The sequence below is a fragment of the Hippocampus zosterae genome, chromosome 9 (genome assembly GCF_025434085.1).
Source record: "Hippocampus zosterae strain Florida chromosome 9, ASM2543408v3, whole genome shotgun sequence".
Taxonomy (NCBI): domain Eukaryota; kingdom Metazoa; phylum Chordata; class Actinopteri; order Syngnathiformes; family Syngnathidae; genus Hippocampus; species Hippocampus zosterae.
The window spans coordinates 25,514,904-25,534,565 of NC_067459.1; the positions used below are offsets into that span (position 1 = coordinate 25,514,904).

A 19,662-nucleotide genomic window follows, 5' to 3' on the forward strand; every position below is an offset into this window, starting at 1 on the left:
AGACACCCAATGACACTTTACAAAAACCACAAAATCTACTCTTATAAGTCTTTTTTAGGTATTAACTTCTACTTCAGTACACAGCGTGAAAACTTTTAGCACCTTGCCTAAGTTGGCCCAAACAGCGCAAGCAAAGTATCCTTGAGGGAAATTTGAGACTCATTTGCCAACTCGTGTGGGTTTCATGGGGATTTTCATGCTGTTACCTGGAGCAAGCGCGGTACACTCACCAGGGGGAAGCTGGATGTTATGTATACTGGGCTGCCCGGTGGATGTCAGCGGAAGCCTGGGTGACAATATCTGTTGCGTCACAGTTTGCATGCCACCTGGACCGGCAGCTGAAGGCGCGCCGGCGGCGTCAGAAGTGCCCGACTGCTGCGATGCAGCCGGCATGTTGGCGGCAGGGGTCTGCGGCTTGATCGGGGCCGTCAGCGCGCGCATCCCATCGCCGTTCCCGTTCAAAGTGGGACCCGACTGCGCGGTTTGCATCGGAGGCCTGACGAGGGTGACGGTGGGAGCCGAGGCGATGACAGTCTGCGGGTTGGGCAGAGGTGTGTGGATGACCGTGTTTTCGGTGGCAGCGCTCGACCCCTTGGGCAGCACCTGTCCAGTGCTACCGACGGATGTCACCTGACAGCTGTTATGGCAACTCGCCACGGTGTTCCCCACAGGAGGGACGGCACTTCCTGAAGTGTGACAATTCATGGTTGGTCATTGAATGTCTGCGCAGAGTATGAGCCCACTTCCTCCTGACGAGTGAAGATGAGAAGTCACACCAGCGCTGGCAATGTGCGTTCTGCCAGCCTCGTGTGCCGTGGCAAAGTCCGCCGATCGACCATGGGGACGTCGGTCTGTTGACGCCCCATGCACTTCCAACTTGTTAGGAGTAGAAACGACGACGAAAGTGCCGGGGCTAGGCTTTGGCAAATCTACTCATCTCCCTTGCCAGCGTGTTCCTGCCTACACACGGAGAGCGACACATTAGTTGGCGTTACAGCATACCTGCCCGGCTATCGTCTTGAGCCAAGTCCCAAGTGGACGTTAGCGCCCTACGGAGCGACATTTAATGGTCAAGTGTTTCGCGCCTTCCCCAGTGGTTGTTGTGAGACAAGCGCAACAATGGTGCGTTTCCGGAGCGTTCGTCGTGACGGACTACGGCTTTATTCACCTCTGTGTGTGATTTAAGCTCGTCCGGGAAGCCAGCGACAGGCGCCATCTTTACTCTCCGGCGAGCTAGCGAGAAGTGAAGCGGTAACTGTACTTACCGAGTGACGAGCGCATGCGCACAACAACTTTCGGCCTCTCAGCTGACCTGTGATTGGCTGCTCGGCGGCGTAAAAGGCGGTCCTAATGGCTTCAACTGTCATTCCAGAGCGTTCGTTCCTAGCAGCAAACGCGGCTGCCGTCTCCAAGTGTTTTTCCTCATATTGCGCGGCCCAAACGGCTCGTTTGCACGCCTGCCTGCGCTCGCCGCCCCGATTGGAAGTTGCCGAGTGTGACTTTTAGTAAGTTGTCACTATGTCACCAAAAAAATGAACGGTCCCTTTCGCGAGCAGACGCGGTGCAAGATGGCTCGACTGCTGTGTGCAAAAAGTGAAGTTGCTGTGGTAAAGAGGCGGAGTGCGCGTCGCACCCGCCCAAGAGGAAACTCGCTGCTGTCGCCGGCACCCTCGAGCGGGACCGAGTGTGTTAACCTCCGTTATTGCCGAGGCATTACAAACCAATTCAACTGTCCTGTCGTCATTTTGAAAAATGTCCACGTTTTTTTTAACGAGGCTTTCTCTCGCGAAAATGACGTACTAAAACGTAAAAAAAGAGCCCTTACCGGATCCCCAACCTGTTGTACGTCAGTCAATTGATAATAGTCAGGCACAAACATTGTCTCACAACCTCAAAAATGTTTCTACAGTATTGTTGCCTGCCCACAAAAATGAACCGATGATCACAATTTTCAAAATTCCTGCAAAAAGTATTCGCACTCTGATTAAGTAGAAGTCCGGATACAGTGCTTGCGTTGGATTTAAAGTAGAAGTACTAATTCAATTAAATGAAAAACATTCAAGTTACTTAAAATGTACTTTAGTGCAAATGTAAAAGGGCGTTTTCAGTATCAATTACATACAATGTGTTTTTTAATTAGATGTTCAAAAAATGACATGATGTTTATCTTATCTATTGCCTCATTTCGTAAATGTTCCTTGATTCCTCACGTCTCTGCTGACGAGAGAGGGTCAAATCCAGGCCCACAAAGTAAAAACCATGCCAGAGTTTGGCTACAGCCAAATGTGTTTCACGCGACGAGCAGGTAAACGAACCTCCTGAGTAGAAGCACCTGTGGCCCAAGCCAAACTGTGGCATACTTTCACTTGATGGACTTGGGTTTGACACTTCTGCTGCGGACCCTGTTTTTTGCACCTTGTCATCATTGAATCACATTCACCTTCACCTCACCTCTGTCTGGGTCTTTATATTTTTTGATCATGTCATCATCCGCAGAGGTTGGAAAGATTAACAAAATTATTGTGAAAAATATGTTGATAAAGAGAAAATATTCACATAAAGGAAGATTTGATTCTATGATCAATAAAAGAAAGTACATTCCCAAAAAAATACATGAATTCACGATGAATCATATTCAAAAGAGATTACAAGTCCCACAAAATTTTTTGCTAAACATGCCCTCTACATTTACAGATGTTCACACCAAGTCCCTTTGGTTTAAAATTAGTTTGTCACTTACTGCATTTAAAATAATCACACAAGAAAAAAACAACAACAGCGTAATCAGTAACAATTCATCTGAAAAATAAATACTCAAGTAAAGTACAGATAGCTAAGAAATGTTTTTTTTTAATCAATTACAGTCACAAATGACCCCTGATAGCGAGCAGGATAATACTGTATGCTTTCCGGTGGCGGCTGACCAGTAGAGGGTGCTATGGCTCCACTTCACCACATAGCAAGAAGCCCTGGCTTAAGAAATATATACTAACAAAATAGAAACCTGAAAATATTTTGAGAAATGTGCATACCTATTTTTGTGATAGCAGAACAGATCTATACAGGGGTGTAGTCACAGTTTATGTGCCTGCAGTGAACGCAAGCAGGAGCAGCGATTTGTCTTCTGTGTCGGCAGTTTGTGGGGGGGAGTTTTGGTCGCCATATTTAGTCACTGAAAGAGGGGGTCAAAGGACACCGACTCACACATGCACACTCTTATGATCACCGAGTTGTCAGATTTGTAAGTTAGAGAAAACAGACACAGAAGCTAACTAGAGGAACCTGAACCAAGCAACCTGATCATAGCACAGCCAATTTAAAGATGCAAGATATTCCCCATCCATGGACTTGTTTCAGCGACCTGTTTCATAGTGTCAGTGCCCAAAAATAAAATCTGTGTAATCTGGGGAAAAAAAACATACGGGCATGGTGTATCTCATTATTTGCCAATTTAACTTTTTCTTTGTACGTTCACAACGTTAGGAAATCTATGCAAACCGGGTTTGATGGGGTGTATAGTATTTTCTTTTCTTTCTTCTTTCTTTTCTTTTCAAATTCCAATTCCTAAAGCACACCACCACCCGCTCTTCTGAATATCGGAGCGTGCCGACCGAAGAATCAAAGCGACCCTGCTGGGACGCAGGTTGCCCGCCAACCCAATTGCGTCACTGCCGATCTTATAAATGACGCAGGTGCCGCCAGTTCTGCTCGTCGCTGATGAGTTGACGTCCTGCCGCTCGGCCGAACTCGGGTCTCTTTCTCTCGTTGGTCGTTCACCTGCTGCAAGTATGAGCGGCCGAGGCGGAACTCCTTACATCGGCAGCAAGATAAGCCTGATATCGAAGGCGCAGATTCGTTATGAAGGGGTTTTAGCCTACGTGGACACCGAGAGGTCCACTGTTGCTTTGGCCAAAGGTGAGCTCCTCGTCGTTGCCTAATTCGTATCGCGCGCGGCCCCCGGGATTTTCGACAAGCAACCGCGTGACTGCGTGCATTTGTCACAGTCAAGTCATACGGGACCGAGGACCGGCACGCTGGCAGCCCACTTCCAGCAAAAGATGAAGTCTATGAATACATCATATTTCGAGGAAGTGACATCAAGGAGATCACCGTGTCCGAGCCAACAAAACCGCCTCATGGGCTGCCTCGAGATCCTGCTATCGTCCAGGTGTGTTCTCGCGCTTCTCTTTGGACTTGCTTTGGGTGATCGTTATGGTGGCGCGTTTGAGATGTTAAAAAGAAATGCCGATTCTTCGTGTTTTTCCACTAACTCGAACTAAATGTAACGGAAGTGAGGTCAACATGACCCTCATTTTGCACCGCTCTAACCAATGAAGACCAGCTGCGAAGCCCAATTAACTGTGAAGTCACTTTCAGCAGGCAGAAAGTGGCAAAATGGCCGCCCTCTGAGATCGCTAACAAACGGATGGATTTTGCTGCTTAAATCATATTCCACGAGCGCAATATGATTCAGAATGCGAAACCCCATCGTATTCTGTCACCAGGAGTATTGATTATTACCAGCGTCCAACGCGGAAAATGAGTGTAGTGGCGCATGGTCCTTATCGCCCACGTGCAGCAAGGTAATCGAAAAGAACCCGTTTTAAACGACAACAGGCGCACGCTTGACTGGGTGGAGGGGCACGAATCGGGGTTAGCTTCGACTAACCTCAAGAGATTCATCCCCGCAACGGCGGCACCATGGAAAACAATGACGAGGGCAATAATGCAAAGTGACGCTTGGTCACCAGATGGCGCTGTCCGTCATTCTTTTTTTTTTTTCAATTAAATAATTCGCTCTAGCCCTGGCATGACCATGACTTGCTTATCGTGGATATCGACCAAATGTTCAGCTTTCCATACGTCTCCTCTTTTGCTGTTGAAGTCGTCTCTCGGAAGCTCCCCCGGTGAATATCGGCCACGCTGTGGCCCTTACCAAGACATGAGGCCCACCTACAATCAGCTGGCTCCCGGCTCTCTCCTCAACCAGCAGTACGGCGCAGCGCAGGGTCTCGGTACGGTAGTCCATCCACTTGCACGTCTTTCCGCCGTCCGTATGTCAGTTTTATGGTGCGGTTGCAGGGTTCCACGCTATCCCCGCCAGAAGAGCTCCGATGGTAGAGCAAGCCGTTCAGACGCTTCCTTTGGCCAGCAGTGCTCCGAAAAAGGGGAAATCCTCAACTCAGTCGCAGCAGCTCAGACAGACTGTTCCTCCAGCCCAGCGCGCGGTTTCCCAGGTTCAGAAGGAGAATGTCCACAACAGTAAGATTATTTCAGATTATTATTTTTTTTCTTGTTACGTTGAGGTAAATCGAATGCTTTTCTTCTAGATCCAACCGCATCCCAGCCAAGTGAAAGCAAAACACAAGGCCGAAGCACCGAGAATAAAAAACAAAGGCGAAAACAAGGTAACCTAACATCGAAATATCTCTGCCATTTGCAAGATTTAGCCAAATTATGGTTCCAGACGGCAGCAAATGTTTTTGCTGTGGGGGGGGTCTTTTTTTTATTTATTTATTTTTTGTGCGCAAAAAAACGCGCACAAAAAAACGCGCAAACGCGCCCGTCTGTGTTCCTGTGCAGGAAGCCGCAGGTCCAGGAACTGGAGCAGGGGCCAATTACTTGTGAAGAATTCAAAATCCAACACTCTGAAGTTTGAGTCGGACTTTGATTTTGAATCGGCAAACGCTCAGTTTAAAGACTATCTCACAAAGGAGGAGGTTGTAGGTGGGTTCATTTCACGTCCACGGCGAGCTGCCGCATGTTTGCGCTTAAGCGCTTGCAACTTTGCCATTAGTTTTTCATTTTATTCATTTTTTTGTGCGGAGGGGACCGATCCTCCTCACCTATTCCGTTTTTGGTGGCATCTTGGTGGAGAAGGGAGTTTGGCTTAATTCACTTTTCTTTTTTTGTTTGTTTTAAGCACTATTGTGGCCTTCATTGGCAGTTACCGTTTAGTCTAAACCTATTTGGAGCTTGATAATTACTTTTCGCGTAACATGGCAGAACTCTGCCTCGATTCCCCCAACGAAGAGATTCACTGTAGAAGTTCATACGAAGCAAAAATGTTGATCCCTTTCAATCTCCTCGCCACAGTTGAGGCCTCCTCATTAGAGCCCCCCGAAGGCGCGCATACACGGGAGGACGCGCCCGGTGAGAAGTACTACGACAAGAGTAAGGGCTTCTTTGACAACATCTCGACCGACGTGAAGCCCAGGTGAGGATGGGGGGGTCCTCCCCCCAGCCGCCTCGCACCGCGTATTCAATTGATGTGATCGTTTGTGAGTGTCCTCAGGAGGACCACGTGGGCAGAGGAGAAAAAATTGAACCTGGAGACTTTCGGCGCGCAGGGACGCTTCCTGAGAGGCCAAGGATTCTGGGGGCGGGGCCGCAAAGGGCAGAGCAAAGTTGCGGCCCCTCCCCAAAATTGATGGCGGCAGAGTGTGAAAGTTTTGACATTTATGTTCTGTAAATAGAGGTTGTAGTTTTCTACTCATTTAAGAATCGCCTCCCTTTTTCAATTTGAAGCATTCAAAGTACATGTTTTTTTTTTCTTTACTCTGCATTTATGGGAATACTGTACATTTTCCAGAATGTAAAACGGGAGAGTTTATTTTTTATTCCAGCAGCAACATACCGAGGGAATGTGTTCATTTGTAGTTGAGCGAGCAATGCCCGACGTGTCCTGCAACAGAGTATCGGGCACGCAATTTAATTTTGTTCTAGATGTTTTGTTTTTTCCCTGCGCTTGACTGTCCGCAGCCATCCAAATTGGTCTGAAAGGATCTTCTCAAGTAAAATGGACAGTCGACTGTACTTTGTTTTCTCCTACCGATAATGTTTGTGAAACAAGTGTAGCAAGTTGCAATTAAATGGGATGAGGCTGCGCGTTTGTTTTGAAATCACTCTGCACAATACACCTTCTCGTCCAATTTGCACACCATTGCCACCGGACGGGATTTATGCTGGAGCCGCATTGCAAATCCACGCTAGACGCTCAGCCAGCTTTTGCCGCATCAGGAACGATGCTCTCCCATCTCCGACTTGATCGCGGTCGCCCCCGTCGATGCAGCGGTGCAGGTCATAACCAGTCAGCAACTGTAGCAAGAGAAGCCTCTGCCCCAAGCAGAAAAAGAAATGGCGACACGGTTTGCGGTTCACTACATCACAAGGCCAGCAGGGGGGGTGTTCTTGTCGACAACAAATCGCACGGTTAGCCACATCTGAACATTTAAATTTGGGCGAGAAATGTTACTTTAACAGAACTAGCCATGTATTCATTTGCGCTTCTCTGCTGCATGAATGCCGTAGAAAAAATTAGTCATCCATAAAACGAGTTCAATCGGGGTGATGTTTTAAGACCGCGTTTCATTATCTGGAGCAACGGGCCAAAGCAGCCGGTCTTCACAGTCCATCATTCCGACCTCCAAAATACACCCATAAAACTCTCCTACAGCACTCCGAAGATTGGGACGGTGACGTCTGTGGGGTCGAGTGGCAGTTTTCATGGCTGGCGGGTGGCGATCTGATGAGGGGAGTCGACTGCCTACATAGACGCCGAGGACACGTTAGTCGATCTCACTGGGCAAAACTTTGGTGCATGCAAATAAGCAGTTTGAAATCCCCCCTTTTTGTGTTAGCGGTGGTCAGCTGTTGGTCATAAATACAGTCCCGCAGATAAAAGCCTCCTCCCTGACATGGACAGTAAACCATTTCTTGCTTCCTGCCCCCCCCCTCTTTTTTTTTTTGTAAACATCCCTCCTAAATGGAGTCATGCTGTATAATGGACACGCAGCGGTCATCAGTGGCAGCCGCAGGCTCTGACCACCATGTTGCGGTACTTCTTTAGGATGACGTTGGAGCTGTCGTCAAAGTAGAGCACGGAGATGCCGTGGAGTTGCGTGGGAGCGCAGCAGGGCTTGGGCACCGTTCCCGGGTTGATAAAGTGCACCTGCGCGGAGAACACACGGCGATCGGTTGCCGCGCTTCGTCACCGAGGCAAAAGCGGCCGTCGTCAGACCCACCAGAGTTTGCACGATGGCGTGGTTTGTGGCGTTCATGTAGGAATTGAGTGGGAAGGCGCACTCCCCCTCACAGTAGTAGGCCGCGTAGCCCTCTGGCGCAATGATCCAGTCCTCAAGGCAATAAAAGATGAATATGCAGTTACATTGCTAGAAGGAATACGTAAAACAGAGCACAAGTTTTAAAAAAATGTACACCTTACCTGCCATCCCAAATCCCTGAAACTGACATACAGCTCACGTTTCTTACAGCCGTCTTTCGATATGCCAAGATCTGACATTGGAAATGTTAAGATATGAACAATCACACATTTTCTTTACAAAAACACACGTGGGAAGTGATGCTAGCGCTAAGCTAGGAACAGCAAAAAAATATTTCACCCGGTCATCATTCCTTAAATAATTTTACACCGAACATACACCGGTAAATCTTTTCATCGCTCCTGTATATTTTTTGGAATTCATTCGTGTCATTCTCTGACGTGACACTGAAGTGTTATTTTTTTTTTCCCCATCGTTGTGAACTACTGTGGAAATTGAGCATGTGCGAACTGGATACCTGTTGCGGCTTCGACGGCCTTCAGTGCATCTTGGACGGTCTTGTGCGGCTTGGAGCGGCTGGAGTGGCGCCCCCTGTGGCCGTGCGCCGAGCGGATGTGGCGAAAGCGAACCTCGCTGGATTTGAAGAAGGCCACCAGAAAGGCTTGCTTCTCTTGGACTGCGCTGCCAGTGAACAGCCCGGCCAGTCGGGGGGTCCTCCTAAAGCCTGCGGTGGAACCCAGTGAGCAACGGGGGGGGGGGGGAGGGGGGGGGTGCAATTTTCTGCTTTAATAACTGACAAATTCCTTGTGTGTTTTGACGGGCAAATGACAGGGCCCATGACTCCCGTTGGTCTTGAGCACATGAACATGGTGTGACGCAGTAAGCAAACTTTGCGTGTGGTCAATAATGTCCCGTGTTGACTGACCGTGGTCGTCTTCCAGGACCAGTCGCAGGCCGAGGTTGTGATCGGGGTTGGCCAGCCAAAGATTACTGGTGGCGGTCAGGTCAAAGATGAGCCAGCCTTCCTCTGCGGCCCACACCTCTCGCTGGTCCACCAGCAACAGATCCACTTTGCTGCGAGAAATTGCCCAAAAGACAAATGGACGATAATGACCCCGGTGAACCTTCATCCGTGCCCGTCTCGACCCGGTCTCGGCTCCCAACATGATGGCTCCCCTCACACCCGCTACTTGAGCAAAATGGACGGATTTTGTCTCGCTCCAACAGCCAACGTGTCCTTGTAAATGCTGATTTCACAGACAATAGCTTTGTTTACCGAGTGGTTTTTCCACCCTCAAGCAGACGTCTGTCTGTTGTTCTGACGCCTGCTCGTCTGCGCTAAGTGGCCTTGATGTCAGGCCCGCCGCCTGCGAATAATGACAATGTTCTTGCCCTGGTCGGTGTCGTCAGCCCCACTGTCACCGATGAAAGACCCCGCCCCTCCCCGTCCTCCACCGTTTCCCTCCAACATGCGGGGAGAAACAAGTCGAGCGGGCCGACTTGAAAATGCGGCAAAACGCGGGCGGCCCTTTGCAGCCATTGTGTAACCAAATCAAAACGTCAGCATCGCAGTTTCGTGTTGGGATAATGATGAGAATCACAAGTGCTATCAGTGGCAGCTTGTCAATCGAGGGCACTAGGCCGTCCACAATGTCATGTACTATTGATTTAAAACTCAACTCACGACAACAGCTGTACATGAAATGATGAAAGATGTTGAAAGAATTATACAATCATAAATTACGTTACCTTCTAATTAAAATATACAATCGATGTCCTGAACTGAGGCATAGTCGAGCTGCAGTTTTATACGATCTCGTTGCCTATTGTGCAAAATGATTTAGTGCTATGGACAGACAGACAGATAGATAGCTTGATACACTAGCTAGCTAGCTATCTCTCTAGCTAGCTAGCTAGCTAGCTAGCTAGCTATCTCTCTAGAGAGCTAGCTAGCTATCTCTCTAGCTATCTCTAGCTAGCTAGAGAGATAGCTAGCTAGCTAGAGAGATAGCTAGCTATCTCTCTAGAGAGCTAGCTAGCTATCTCTCTAGCTATCTCTAGCTAGCTAGAGAGATAGCTAGCTAGCTAGAGAGAGAGATAGATAGCTAGATAGCTAGATAGATAGATAGATAGATAGATAGATAGATAGATAGCTAGATAGCTAGATAGCTAGATAGCTAGATAGATAGATAGATAGATAGATAGATAGATAGATAGATAGATAGATAGATAGATAGATAGATAGATAGATAGATAGATAGATAGATATTACTGCTTACCCGTCCGCCAGCTCCCGCAAGACCTGGTAGATGTTGATTCGGAACGTCTCATTCTCATGGCGTTCCTGTACGAGGTCCTTAAAAATTCTCAACTCTGCCGCTGTGACGGCCTCTCCCTCTGGAATACGGGAAAGATCAAATCTGAATTCCCTTCGGTGCTTCTGGTACAGAAGTTCACGATCCTGATCAACTGTTTGGAAAAGAAAAATAGACGTGGGGAAAAGCTTGATTGATCTACAGTACTCACAACTAAACATTGGGCGGACGTTATAAATCAACGTTTGATTGAGGCTTTTGCGCGGAATTTACAATCCGGTACACGGCGTGATTCGTGCTTTGTTATTGTAAAGCCGCAGCTGCCGCACACTCAACATTTGGATCCCAAAGAGAAAGTTCCTCCCTTGCGAGCAAAAGTTCAGCCGCCGCGAGATGCGAGAGCAGACGGTGATGTCAAGTTCTGTCCAAACTGCTGGAGACTCCAACAAAGTTCTCTGATGTGTGTCGCCTTCTCGCCACATCTCGGAAACGCCGCGGCAGGAATAGCAAAACTCTCGCCTCAGTCTGCGAGGCCATTGAACTAAACATCACTTAAGTCAGCCCTTCGTGCCAATACGAGGGATAAAACCACACCCGGCACCCAATTTGGCTCCCACATGTGCGCACCACAAGAAAAGGCCCATTAAGGGCCGGCCCGGCCCGGAAAACCACAGCTGCCAGTCTGCTTTTACAAACGCGTTCGCATGACCTATCGAAATCCACACAATTCACGTCGCTGCCAGATTGCGCGGCACCCGCGCCTTCCTGATCCGATTCCCATCTGTCACTGTCCCCGATCGCTGAGGAAAGACGGCAAGCGGCGGCGGCGGCGTTGCGGCTTTTCCTCCCCTGCCAGATGAAAGCTCGCTCCGGCTTCCCAAAAGCACGACGGTCAGAAAGGCTTCCTGACGCTTTTGCGGCATTGTGCAGCATGTTGGTCCTTGGCAAGAGCGCGAAAGGTCTCTGGCGAAGGTGTGCCCAGCACACCGGGGGCAGCCATCGGCGCCACATCGCGCTAACGTCACAATCCCAAAAAGCCTCCACCACCGCAATTTTGAATGTCACAGCCCGGAAAGGCCTCACACACATTGACAAGGTCTTTTTTCAAAAACACTTCTAACGCCGCAAACACACACATACAGCCCACTCGCTTTTTCGAGCTGTGCATTCTGGACCCTGCTAGTCATCTGTGTGACCGTAATTAAACACTAGAAGGGAACGGGGGTGGGGGTATTTTTATGAAAGCAATAATTGCTTGTAAGGACTTGGCGTGTTTACGTTCGGGACCATTAGCTGCAAAGATCAGACCTCAGATATGCAAACTTCCCTCTGGGAGGGATTTCAACACTTTACTTTGCCCCTGACGCTGCAGGGCCCCACAGACGTGGAGCTTCCATTAACCATTTGTGATTTTTGGAGACTTTTTTTCTTTTTTGGTAAAGAAACAGCATGGGTGGCTATCGGAGCGGTAGCGAAATAATAGACAAAAAAACATGACTTGGGAAGAAGTCTTTCAAGTATCAAATAGAAGACTTGAAGCTCAGCTTTTCACGCCGCCTCTTACTCAAGAGAACACTTTAGCCCAATCACACCATTTAAGGTGTGTGTTGACAAGTTTGACAGCTGTGCACAAACCCCAAACTGTTTTTTTTGTAGATTATCACAGTTACCGAGAGGCCTTTGTCCAAACAAACGCTCCTCCGTGTGAATACTTTTGCTCCCGACGGTGTCTGTCGCTTTAGGATTTGCACAGATTCATCAAGTTTGACAATCTGCGCGTTTGTCGTGTTGAATCTAAAAAACCAATACCAGGGATGGAAGCCTGCGTGCGCTTATTTTAACAGTGAGTGCACCTATTATCGTGAGTTACTTCAAATAACCCCCTTACGTGAGCAATGACATCATCCTGAAGTTCACCCCCTTGGAAAAAAAAAGCTGTCGGCTCAAAAAAAAAAAGGCCATTACTGCACTCATGTATAGATTCAGAACTTACATGTGCAGTGGAAATCTCCGAGGCGCATGGCAATGATACAAACGCATTCCCGTCCCACCCAGGAGCACTTTGCACAGTTTGTATTGTACGAAAAGAAAATTCTCTCCAACAATGGCGACGCCATGAACTCCCCCCCCGCCCCCTTCACCCACCAAAACTAGCAAACACTCAGTCCACCTGCAGGGATACGCCTTCATCTGCGAGATGCTGTGATCTTGACATGGGAAACGCCATAATCCGTTTGAGGCTTGAAACCATCATCCGGGGACCACCATGCAGTTCCAACACAATGAGGGGCCCCAAGTTGAAAAGAAAAGGGAAAAAAAAAAAAAACAACAGAGAAAAATGCTCGACGCGCAAATTTGTGGTGTGCTTCCAAGGGGAAAATCACATCAATCACATCATGACGTTTTGTCTTTCTTGCTCATCTTTCATTCTCACAAGTATAAAACAATGTCAAAGCCTTTGCAGGGACGGCACCGCTAAGCTACGTTCAGATTTGTTCATCTCGGATGGTTCTTGATTTGTGCGTAGAAGCTCCAAATCAATAGACAAGATCAACTTCTTCTCTTCCCAAATGGCCTTTCACCTTCTTGTTAAGCACCGTGAGGCAACAGTGCTCCGGGTTAAAAGGTGACACCGCAACTGGCGTCAAACTCTTCGTTGGCGCTCGGCTAAAAACGGGTTGCGCATATTTCCAAAGATGTGAAAGGTACAAACGTAGTACCTGGAACTGCACAACTAACCCATCAACCGAAGAGCTTTCAAGAATTTTGATTTTTTTTTTTTTTAAACATACAAAATGTGTGCTGAGTTGGATCTTGCACATTTGTAAACATTTCATTTCAGGGGGCGCATGTAGTTAGCCTGTGAGCCTCCCGGTCAAAGGTTCTGTGAATGAATTTCGGCCTGGGAGTGAGCGCCTCAACGCTCTTGCACTTCGCCACTCAGTCCAATCTTAACTGGCCATGAAAAAGATTTCTAAGAAATGACTCCTGGTGGCCATAAGACTGATCATCGGATGTTATGACTGCTGTGGGGTGGAGACAGGAACACCTGAAACCAGAGTCTTCTGTGTCGATATTTTGGAAAGAGTCCTACTGCTACTGTGCGGCAAAATTTTTCACACACCTCGGAGCAAACGCAGGAAAAGAAAGGAATTGGAATCACGGGGAAACATAAACTTACCGACATTGAGAAAACTCATGACCATATCAGCATCATCCAGGAAGCGATTGTCCTGCGGGGTGACCGGGTTGGGAGCCCGCGGCTCCAGATGGGGATCGTAGCTGGAATATCTGGTGCGCGGTGCGTTCGTCGAGGCGCTGTTGTACAAGTCCAGCATGAACAACGGGGCAGCCTTGAGCCTGGAGCCGACGTGCGCGGGTCTCGGGCGATGAGGCAGCCCGAGGATGGAGAGGATCTCCCGCTGCATGTCCCGGCGCTCCTGGCTCCTCAGTCGGCCGTGGATGAAGCTGGAGCGCACCTCGTTATCCACGGAGAAGTTGGAGAAGGACATCTTCGCGGACAAGACGCCACAAGTCCCACTCAGGAAAAAAATCAGTGTCCCCAAGGCGCAGGTCGCAGTCGGAACCATCTTGTGACGCGCGTCTCGAAAAAAAAAAGTTGAGGTAATCGATCGTTTGCCAAATGTTCTCGGGATCAAAAATCGTACACGATAATCATTTCAGACATATCTGCCAGACTCTGATGCAACATTGTGTTCTCCTGTGCGTTGCAGTCCCGTGAGTTCCTTTCTTATGGGAATTTTGGAGCGCGTTTGGAGACCCCTGTGTAAGGCGGGGAGGGGCGCTGGCGGGGGAGTGGGTGGGGGCCCGACTGTGCTCATTTTGACCACAGTGAAAAGATCAAGATGAACTTAACAGTGTCCTTGAAAGAAGCACGTCCATCTTAAACCTTGGGGTACGGGGAGGGTGAGGGCCGGGCTGTTTTAACCGGAAGTGTCATGACAATGTTGTGAATTGTATTCAAGAGGTTGCGACAATCCCCCAACGATCCCCCTAGCCCTCAAAACGCACATCTCTTTGAACTGAGACGGACAGGTCGGCCCCACCCTAATCATTTGGGGGGTTCTACTCTAACGGATGATCAGCCACTATTTATTACAACGGAATGAAGGCACTTGCCCCAATGGCCCCAGTGAATTAGTGCATAGGTGTCAAAGTCAGGTCCTGGAGGGCCGCTGTCCCGCATGTTTTCCAAGTGTCCCTTTTGCAACACACCTGATTCAAATGAACAGGTTAATTGTTAGGCTTCCATAGAACTTGCTGATGTTTTGATCACTGATTAGTGCGACGACGATTCCACAAGTCTATTGTAATATAATATTATATTGGTGCATTTAGTAGTATTTACTAAGGGATAAGATCAGCAACAGCTGCATTTTTTTTCCAAAAACGTCAGAGCTATAAATTAAAAAGCACTTTCAAATCCATATAGAAGCATATGTTTTAGGCCAAACGCAAAAACTTATCATGAAAATATATTTTTTAAAATTAGGTGCCATATTGGATAGATATTTTTTTTAATTAAGTGCCAGCAAAAAAAAATCGAGTTTTTTAAATCTGCGTCAATAATACGTTGAGGAAGGGAGACATATAACCATCTCTACTCAACATTTTTCGATGAGCAGGGTTTTTAATGTCAATAATACACATATTTAAGAGGTAAAGTTGCTTTGAAAATATCTCAACTAAAGTTTTGATATAAACAGGCAAAACTGACGTTGTCGCTACCGAGCGACAACTACAAATCAAAAGGCACGTTTTTGTCCAACACTGCCCCCGTGCCGTTCAAACTGCACAGCGCAGCACACCGTCCTCCTGTCCTGGCCCAATGCGTCATTAAACTGCGACGCCGCGCAAAACAAGCGCCACATTTTTTTCGGCTTTTGCGCCGAATAAATTCGTTATATTCGTCTCAATATCAGAGTCAAGATTGGGGTAGGAGGTGAACGAGTTCGAAGTACGTATTGTCATAGATAAAGGGCACTTCGCGTCGTTTGAATGTTTCCCGCTGTTGCTCACCGGACGGTCGCCGGTCTGAAAGGAAGATTTCCAACTGGCAGCAAGCTAACGTTAGCGAGCTCTGAATTACTGACACCTCACACTCGCCTCTTCTCTGAATCATCTTATTGGAATACTAGTGAGGGCGGACCCATGTTTGACATTTGGTCTTTCCGGCCATTGCGTTTACTCGCATACTGGTGAAATGGTTTTAGTGAGATCATCAAATGTACATGCATGTACCGGTAACTAAATCATGTGTAGTAATGCGTTGTAGTTGATACGTAACAAGGCGAAGCCTTTGCTTCCACTGTATTTGCTTTTAAAAACATGCAACGTGGATGGTGAGAGGCCATGTGTATTTTTCCTACCAGGCCAGGTCGGATCAGGAATTACGGTAATGCGCCATGAGTTTATTTGGCACAAATTCCGGTTTTGGAACAACGGCAACCGGCGTTTTTGGGAGCTCGACGGCTGACACGCACAATCCTATGAAGGTAAACAACAAACTGGCTACACTTTGATTTGTTGTGCTCGGCATTCAACTGACAAACAGTTCAAAGAGTGTACTTTTATTATTATTATTGTTTTTTTTTTTTTTTTTTGCTATGTCTCAGGATGTCGAAGTGACTTCCCCACCAGATGACAGCATCAGCTGTCTGGCTTTCAGCCCCCCGACCATGCCTGGGAATTTTCTCATTGGAGGCTCCTGGGCGAATGATGTGAGTGATTGCAGGTGTTTCAATTCATTCATTTGTCAATAGTGGGGGATATAGAAAATAAGAGACATGTTTTGGATGGTTTGCCATTAGGTTCGGTGCTGGGAGGTGCAGGACAATGGGCAAACTGTCCCCAAAGCTCAACAGATGCACACAGGTCCCGTGCTTGATACATGCTGGAGTGATGTAAGTCTGACCACACGGGACGTTCTCTTGGAGATAAAGAGAAAAATGTTCAACATGCTTGATTTTTTTTTTTTTTTTTTTACCCAGGATGGGAGTAAAGTGTTCACTGCTTCCTGTGACAAGACAGCCAAGATGTGGGATCTGAACAGCAATCAAGCGATGCAGATTGCCCAGGTCATACAGGATGCACTTTGGAGCCTCGATATGGATTTGATACTCTCAGGGGTGCTTTACACTTCTTGGTTCAAGAGACACGGTTCCATCTCCTGTTCTCTTAACAGCACGATGGCCCAATCAAGTCGATCCACTGGATAAAAGCGCCCAACTACAGCTGCGTCATGACCGGGAGTTGGGACAAAACACTGAAGGTGTGCTCACCCGCGTCTGCATGTCGAAACGCAGGCAGTTCATTTTCCCACCTTTCCTACGTGACGCACTCTTGTCGTTTTCCGTTCCAGTTTTGGGACACCCGCTCTCCCAATCCTATGATGTCCCTGCAGATGCCCGAAAGATGTTACTGCGCCGACGTTGTACGTGGACCCGAAGGCGAATTCCGCCATTCATATATTTTCTCACCCAACAGATGAGGCGTGGGTTTTCTGAGTGCACCTCAATATGTGTGATGCGGCTGTGCAGGTGTACCCCATGGCGGTGGTGGCCACAGCGGAGCGGGGTCTGATTGTGTACCAGTTGGAGAACCAGCCGTCTGAATTTCGCAGACTCGAATCGCCTCTGAAGCATCAGGCGAGCACTTGTTTTCATTGTGGAGAAACAGGCCTTCGCTCTTTTCAGCCTCTCGGAAATGTAATCTTGTGACTGCGGCTTGTAGCACCGCTGTGTGGCCATTTTCAAGGACAAGCAGAACAAGCCCACCGGCTTTGCGCTGGGAAGCATCGAGGGACGCGTCGCCATCCACTATATCAACCCTCCCAACCCGTAAGCATCACAACTCAAAGTCTTGTTTTGGTTTTTCCAACCACTGCTGACATGTTTCCGTTTTCATTCTGTTGCAATGAACGCCAATGTGTTTGCCCGTTGTCGATTAGAGCCAAGGACAACTTCACCTTCAAGTGCCACAGGTCGAATGGAACCAACACAGCCACCCCACAGGACATCTACGCCGTAAGGCCTCCATTTTCCACCTTGACATCCCGACGCGACGTGGCCACCGCATCTCAACTTGAAAATGCTGCCGCGGCTTTCTTCTGATCCAGGTCAACGCCATTTCCTTCCATCCCGTTCACGGAACTTTGGCGACCGTCGGCTCCGATGGTCGCTTCAGCTTTTGGGACAAAGACGCCCGCACCAAGTTGAAGACGTCGGAGCAGCTGGACCAGCCCATCACGGCCTGCTGCTTCAACCACAATGGCAACATCTTTGCGTATGCGTCCAGCTATGACTGGTCAAAGGTAAGATGTCCCCAACCCAAAAGTGTTGTCAACGCGTTTACCTCGCGCGGTCTGTCGTTCAGGGCCACGAGTACTACAACCCCCAGAAGAAGAACTACATTTTCTTGAGGAACGCCGCGGAGGAGCTGAAGCCTCGGAACAAGAAATGGTGAGAGGCCGGCAGCGACTGTCCATTAGCCCGAGTAGCGCGCTCGCCGGATGGGATCCTCACGTCTGGCTCACGCTGGGCCTCGGCGGCCACCGCGCAGCCCCCGCCCGGCATGCGTGGATGGGAGCAGAAGCACTCTGGCTCTGAGGTGGCTTGCGCGGTTTCCGCATTTGTAGCGCGTACAAGCTGCCTTTTGCACATCTCCGACGAGTGGGTTGATCATGGAGCTTGACGCTTTGTGAAGCTCTCCAGGCGGAGGCATAGCGCGCTGAATGTCGTTTGGCTATTAGGAAAAGATATTGATCAAAATACAGCCATGAATTAATTGCGTTGCTTGATTCGAGCAGTATTTGACAGCCATTTTGTACTGTTTATGCTGTGCAAATTTAGACATCATTTATAAAATAAAGAGCCTCAAATAAAGCGTTCAAACGTTTCACTGACTGCCTCCCCCTCCTTTCTTTAGATTCTCCTTGCCAAGTCACATCTGGTGTGGGGACACGCAGACAGCCAGATGATTGCGGTTGCGTATATGCTCAAGTAAGACTCATTCCTTTTGACACCTGGACCAGGTGATGTGGTGCCACTTCCTGTCCATGGACCAATCAGAGAGGCCTACACAAAAATGGTTGTCGTACGTTTGGAGGGTTTGTCATTCATTTACATCCGGGTAGGCTTTCTTTTTTTAATTTCTTTTTTTTTTAATACACATTTCCAAATGGAATGTTGATGTATAATAAACAAGTAAGTGGAGACACTTTGATTTGAATCCATTGTATTGAGCCAGCTGACTTTACGCCAGAAGTGGAGAACGTTTCCATGAACAACCATTTAGCATCACATTCAAACCTAGGGACAATTTAGAGTCTTTAGTTCACTTCACCTACATGTTCTGGGGGAATGAGGACAGAGCACAAGAAGGCCCCGATCCAAGATTTGAACCACCGCAGAACTGCAAGGCACATGTACGCGCCACTAGTTCACACTCCTGCCCGTTGTGATTCAAGCAATGTCAAACTAGGTCGCCTCACTCATTTTTCTGAATTATAGCGACCTCGTTTGAAATGTAAACCTGTTAGCGAGCGCGATGGGGGAATAAATCCCATAATGGTACGTCGATAACACCAACGTGTGGACTTGCTCGCGTGTGTATGTTTTTGTCCAGCAGGTGGAGTGTGTTGTCTATCTTGCTCTTAACTCAAAGGTGTTAGGCCAGGTCACAACCTAAAGAGGGACAAAAGAGATCAAAGATTCTTCCTAAAGGTTGAATTCTTTTAACGTTGGGGATAAAGTGGGGTTGGGGTGGTTATAAAAGATGTCAGAGTGGTAGCGACAAAGGCCACGCGGGAAAAGTGAGCCTGGTCATCGAGCGCAAGGCCTGAATGAAATTGCCCTTTTATTGAGGGTTGTCAGTGTATCACCTGGCTGTGAGCCTGACCTTTGGTACTTAGCAGTGGGACTCCAAGCGGCCAAGGGCAGGAAGATTTTTCTGTGGCTGCGCTTCACCATCTCCTCTCAAAATCCGTAACTTTCGCCACTTTCTTACGCCCCTTGCCTCTTTGGTGTTAAACTTTCTGAGCCCAGTCTTTGAAGTACCTCATTTAAAGCTGCGTGCCAAGCGGGGCCATATTCACCATCCGTAAAAATTGGCCCTGGCTGCACTGCTTTTCAGCATGGGCGATGTTAACTGGTTTGCCGCAACATTTACAAAAGCCTAAATATGACTGCGTTGCATGATTGATAATCATCCCATTTTTAAAACGGCGCTTGGGCTTCTTCTATTTGTGGAAACCACAGATCCAA

The 19,662-nt window shown here is 48.1% G+C and overlaps 4 protein-coding genes across 11 annotated transcripts in view; 2 read left to right on the forward strand and 2 right to left on the reverse strand.

Moving 5' to 3' along the window:
- The window catches only part of taf4a (TAF4A RNA polymerase II, TATA box binding protein (TBP)-associated factor), a 137,225-nt gene extending 135,676 nt beyond the window's left edge, over positions 1 to 1,549 (reverse strand). For 2 of the 6 annotated variants that reach the window (XR_007964148.1, XM_052076453.1), the window contains exons 1-2: positions 1,169 to 1,549; positions 231 to 960 (exon numbers count right to left, since the gene is read on the reverse strand). Coding sequence is in view for 5 of the 6 variants with exons in the window: in XM_052076453.1 (XP_051932413.1) it covers positions 231 to 705 (475 nt within the window). In the remaining variant the exon portion in view is untranslated. Of the gene's footprint in view, positions 1 to 230 lie in introns of all 6 variants that reach the window. The other 4 variants (XM_052076456.1, XM_052076457.1, XM_052076455.1 and 1 more) reach the window with 4 other exon arrangements.
- A 2,114-nt stretch (positions 1,550 to 3,663) lies between these two features.
- Positions 3,664 to 6,888, forward strand: LOC127607807 (protein LSM14 homolog B-like). The gene is given in 9 exon segments (XM_052076480.1): positions 3,664 to 3,915; positions 4,005 to 4,168; positions 4,886 to 5,015; positions 5,083 to 5,262; positions 5,331 to 5,408; positions 5,584 to 5,727; positions 6,097 to 6,217; positions 6,287 to 6,409; positions 6,411 to 6,888. Coding segments are annotated over 9 exon segments (1,209 nt in total). The 5' UTR covers positions 3,664 to 3,683; the 3' UTR covers positions 6,448 to 6,888.
- A 460-nt stretch (positions 6,889 to 7,348) lies between these two features.
- LOC127607797 (bone morphogenetic protein 7-like) lies at positions 7,349 to 14,188 on the reverse strand. 2 transcript variants are annotated; one of them, XM_052076469.1, is made up of 7 exons: positions 13,560 to 14,188; positions 10,343 to 10,460; positions 8,989 to 9,137; positions 8,581 to 8,787; positions 8,225 to 8,295; positions 8,025 to 8,135; positions 7,349 to 7,951 (listed from the first exon to the last, which is right to left on the reverse strand). In XM_052076469.1, exons 1-7 carry the CDS (start codon positions 13,966 to 13,968, stop codon positions 7,802 to 7,804), a joined length of 1,215 nt encoding a protein of 404 aa, XP_051932429.1. In that variant the 5' UTR covers positions 13,969 to 14,188; the 3' UTR covers positions 7,349 to 7,801. The 2 variants fall into 2 exon arrangements, with proteins under 2 accessions (XP_051932429.1, XP_051932428.1); XM_052076468.1 differs by having other exon boundaries at positions 10,343 to 10,532; positions 13,560 to 14,187.
- Positions 14,189 to 15,199: 1,011 nt separating this feature from the next.
- rae1 (ribonucleic acid export 1) lies at positions 15,200 to 18,616 on the forward strand. Of its 2 annotated transcripts, XM_052076471.1 has the most exons (13): positions 15,200 to 15,356; positions 15,772 to 15,894; positions 16,015 to 16,119; positions 16,210 to 16,302; positions 16,390 to 16,476; positions 16,584 to 16,670; positions 16,761 to 16,832; positions 16,939 to 17,046; positions 17,132 to 17,238; positions 17,349 to 17,424; positions 17,517 to 17,711; positions 17,774 to 17,859; positions 18,326 to 18,616. In XM_052076471.1, coding segments are annotated over exons 2-13 (1,107 nt in total). In that variant the 5' UTR covers positions 15,200 to 15,356; positions 15,772 to 15,804; the 3' UTR covers positions 18,327 to 18,616. The 2 variants fall into 2 exon arrangements, with proteins under 2 accessions (XP_051932431.1, XP_051932430.1); XM_052076470.1 differs by lacking the exon at positions 18,326 to 18,616 and having other exon boundaries at positions 17,774 to 17,863.
- Positions 18,617 to 19,662: the final 1,046 nt, after the last annotated feature.

Excerpts from the sequence above, each read along its gene's own strand:
- LOC127607797 (XM_052076468.1), bottom strand. The coding sequence starts at position 13,968 with ATGGTTCCGACTGCGACCTGCGCCTTGGGGACACTGATTTTTTTCCTG. Across the intron at positions 9,138-10,342 it reads TTGCGGGAGCTGGCGGACGG|CAAAGTGGATCTGTTGCTGG; the intron begins GTAAGCAGTAAT and ends AATTTCTCGCAG. Across the intron at positions 7,952-8,024 it reads ACGCCATCGTGCAAACTCTG|GTGCACTTTATCAACCCGGG; the intron begins GTGGGTCTGACG and ends TTCTCCGCGCAG.
- rae1 (XM_052076470.1), top strand. The coding sequence starts at position 15,805 with ATGAGTTTATTTGGCACAAATTCCGGTTTTGGAACAACGGCAACCGGC. Across the intron at positions 16,477-16,583 it reads AAGCGATGCAGATTGCCCAG|CACGATGGCCCAATCAAGTC; the intron begins GTCATACAGGAT and ends TTCTCTTAACAG. Across the intron at positions 17,712-17,773 it reads CCAGCTATGACTGGTCAAAG|GGCCACGAGTACTACAACCC; the intron begins GTAAGATGTCCC and ends TCTGTCGTTCAG.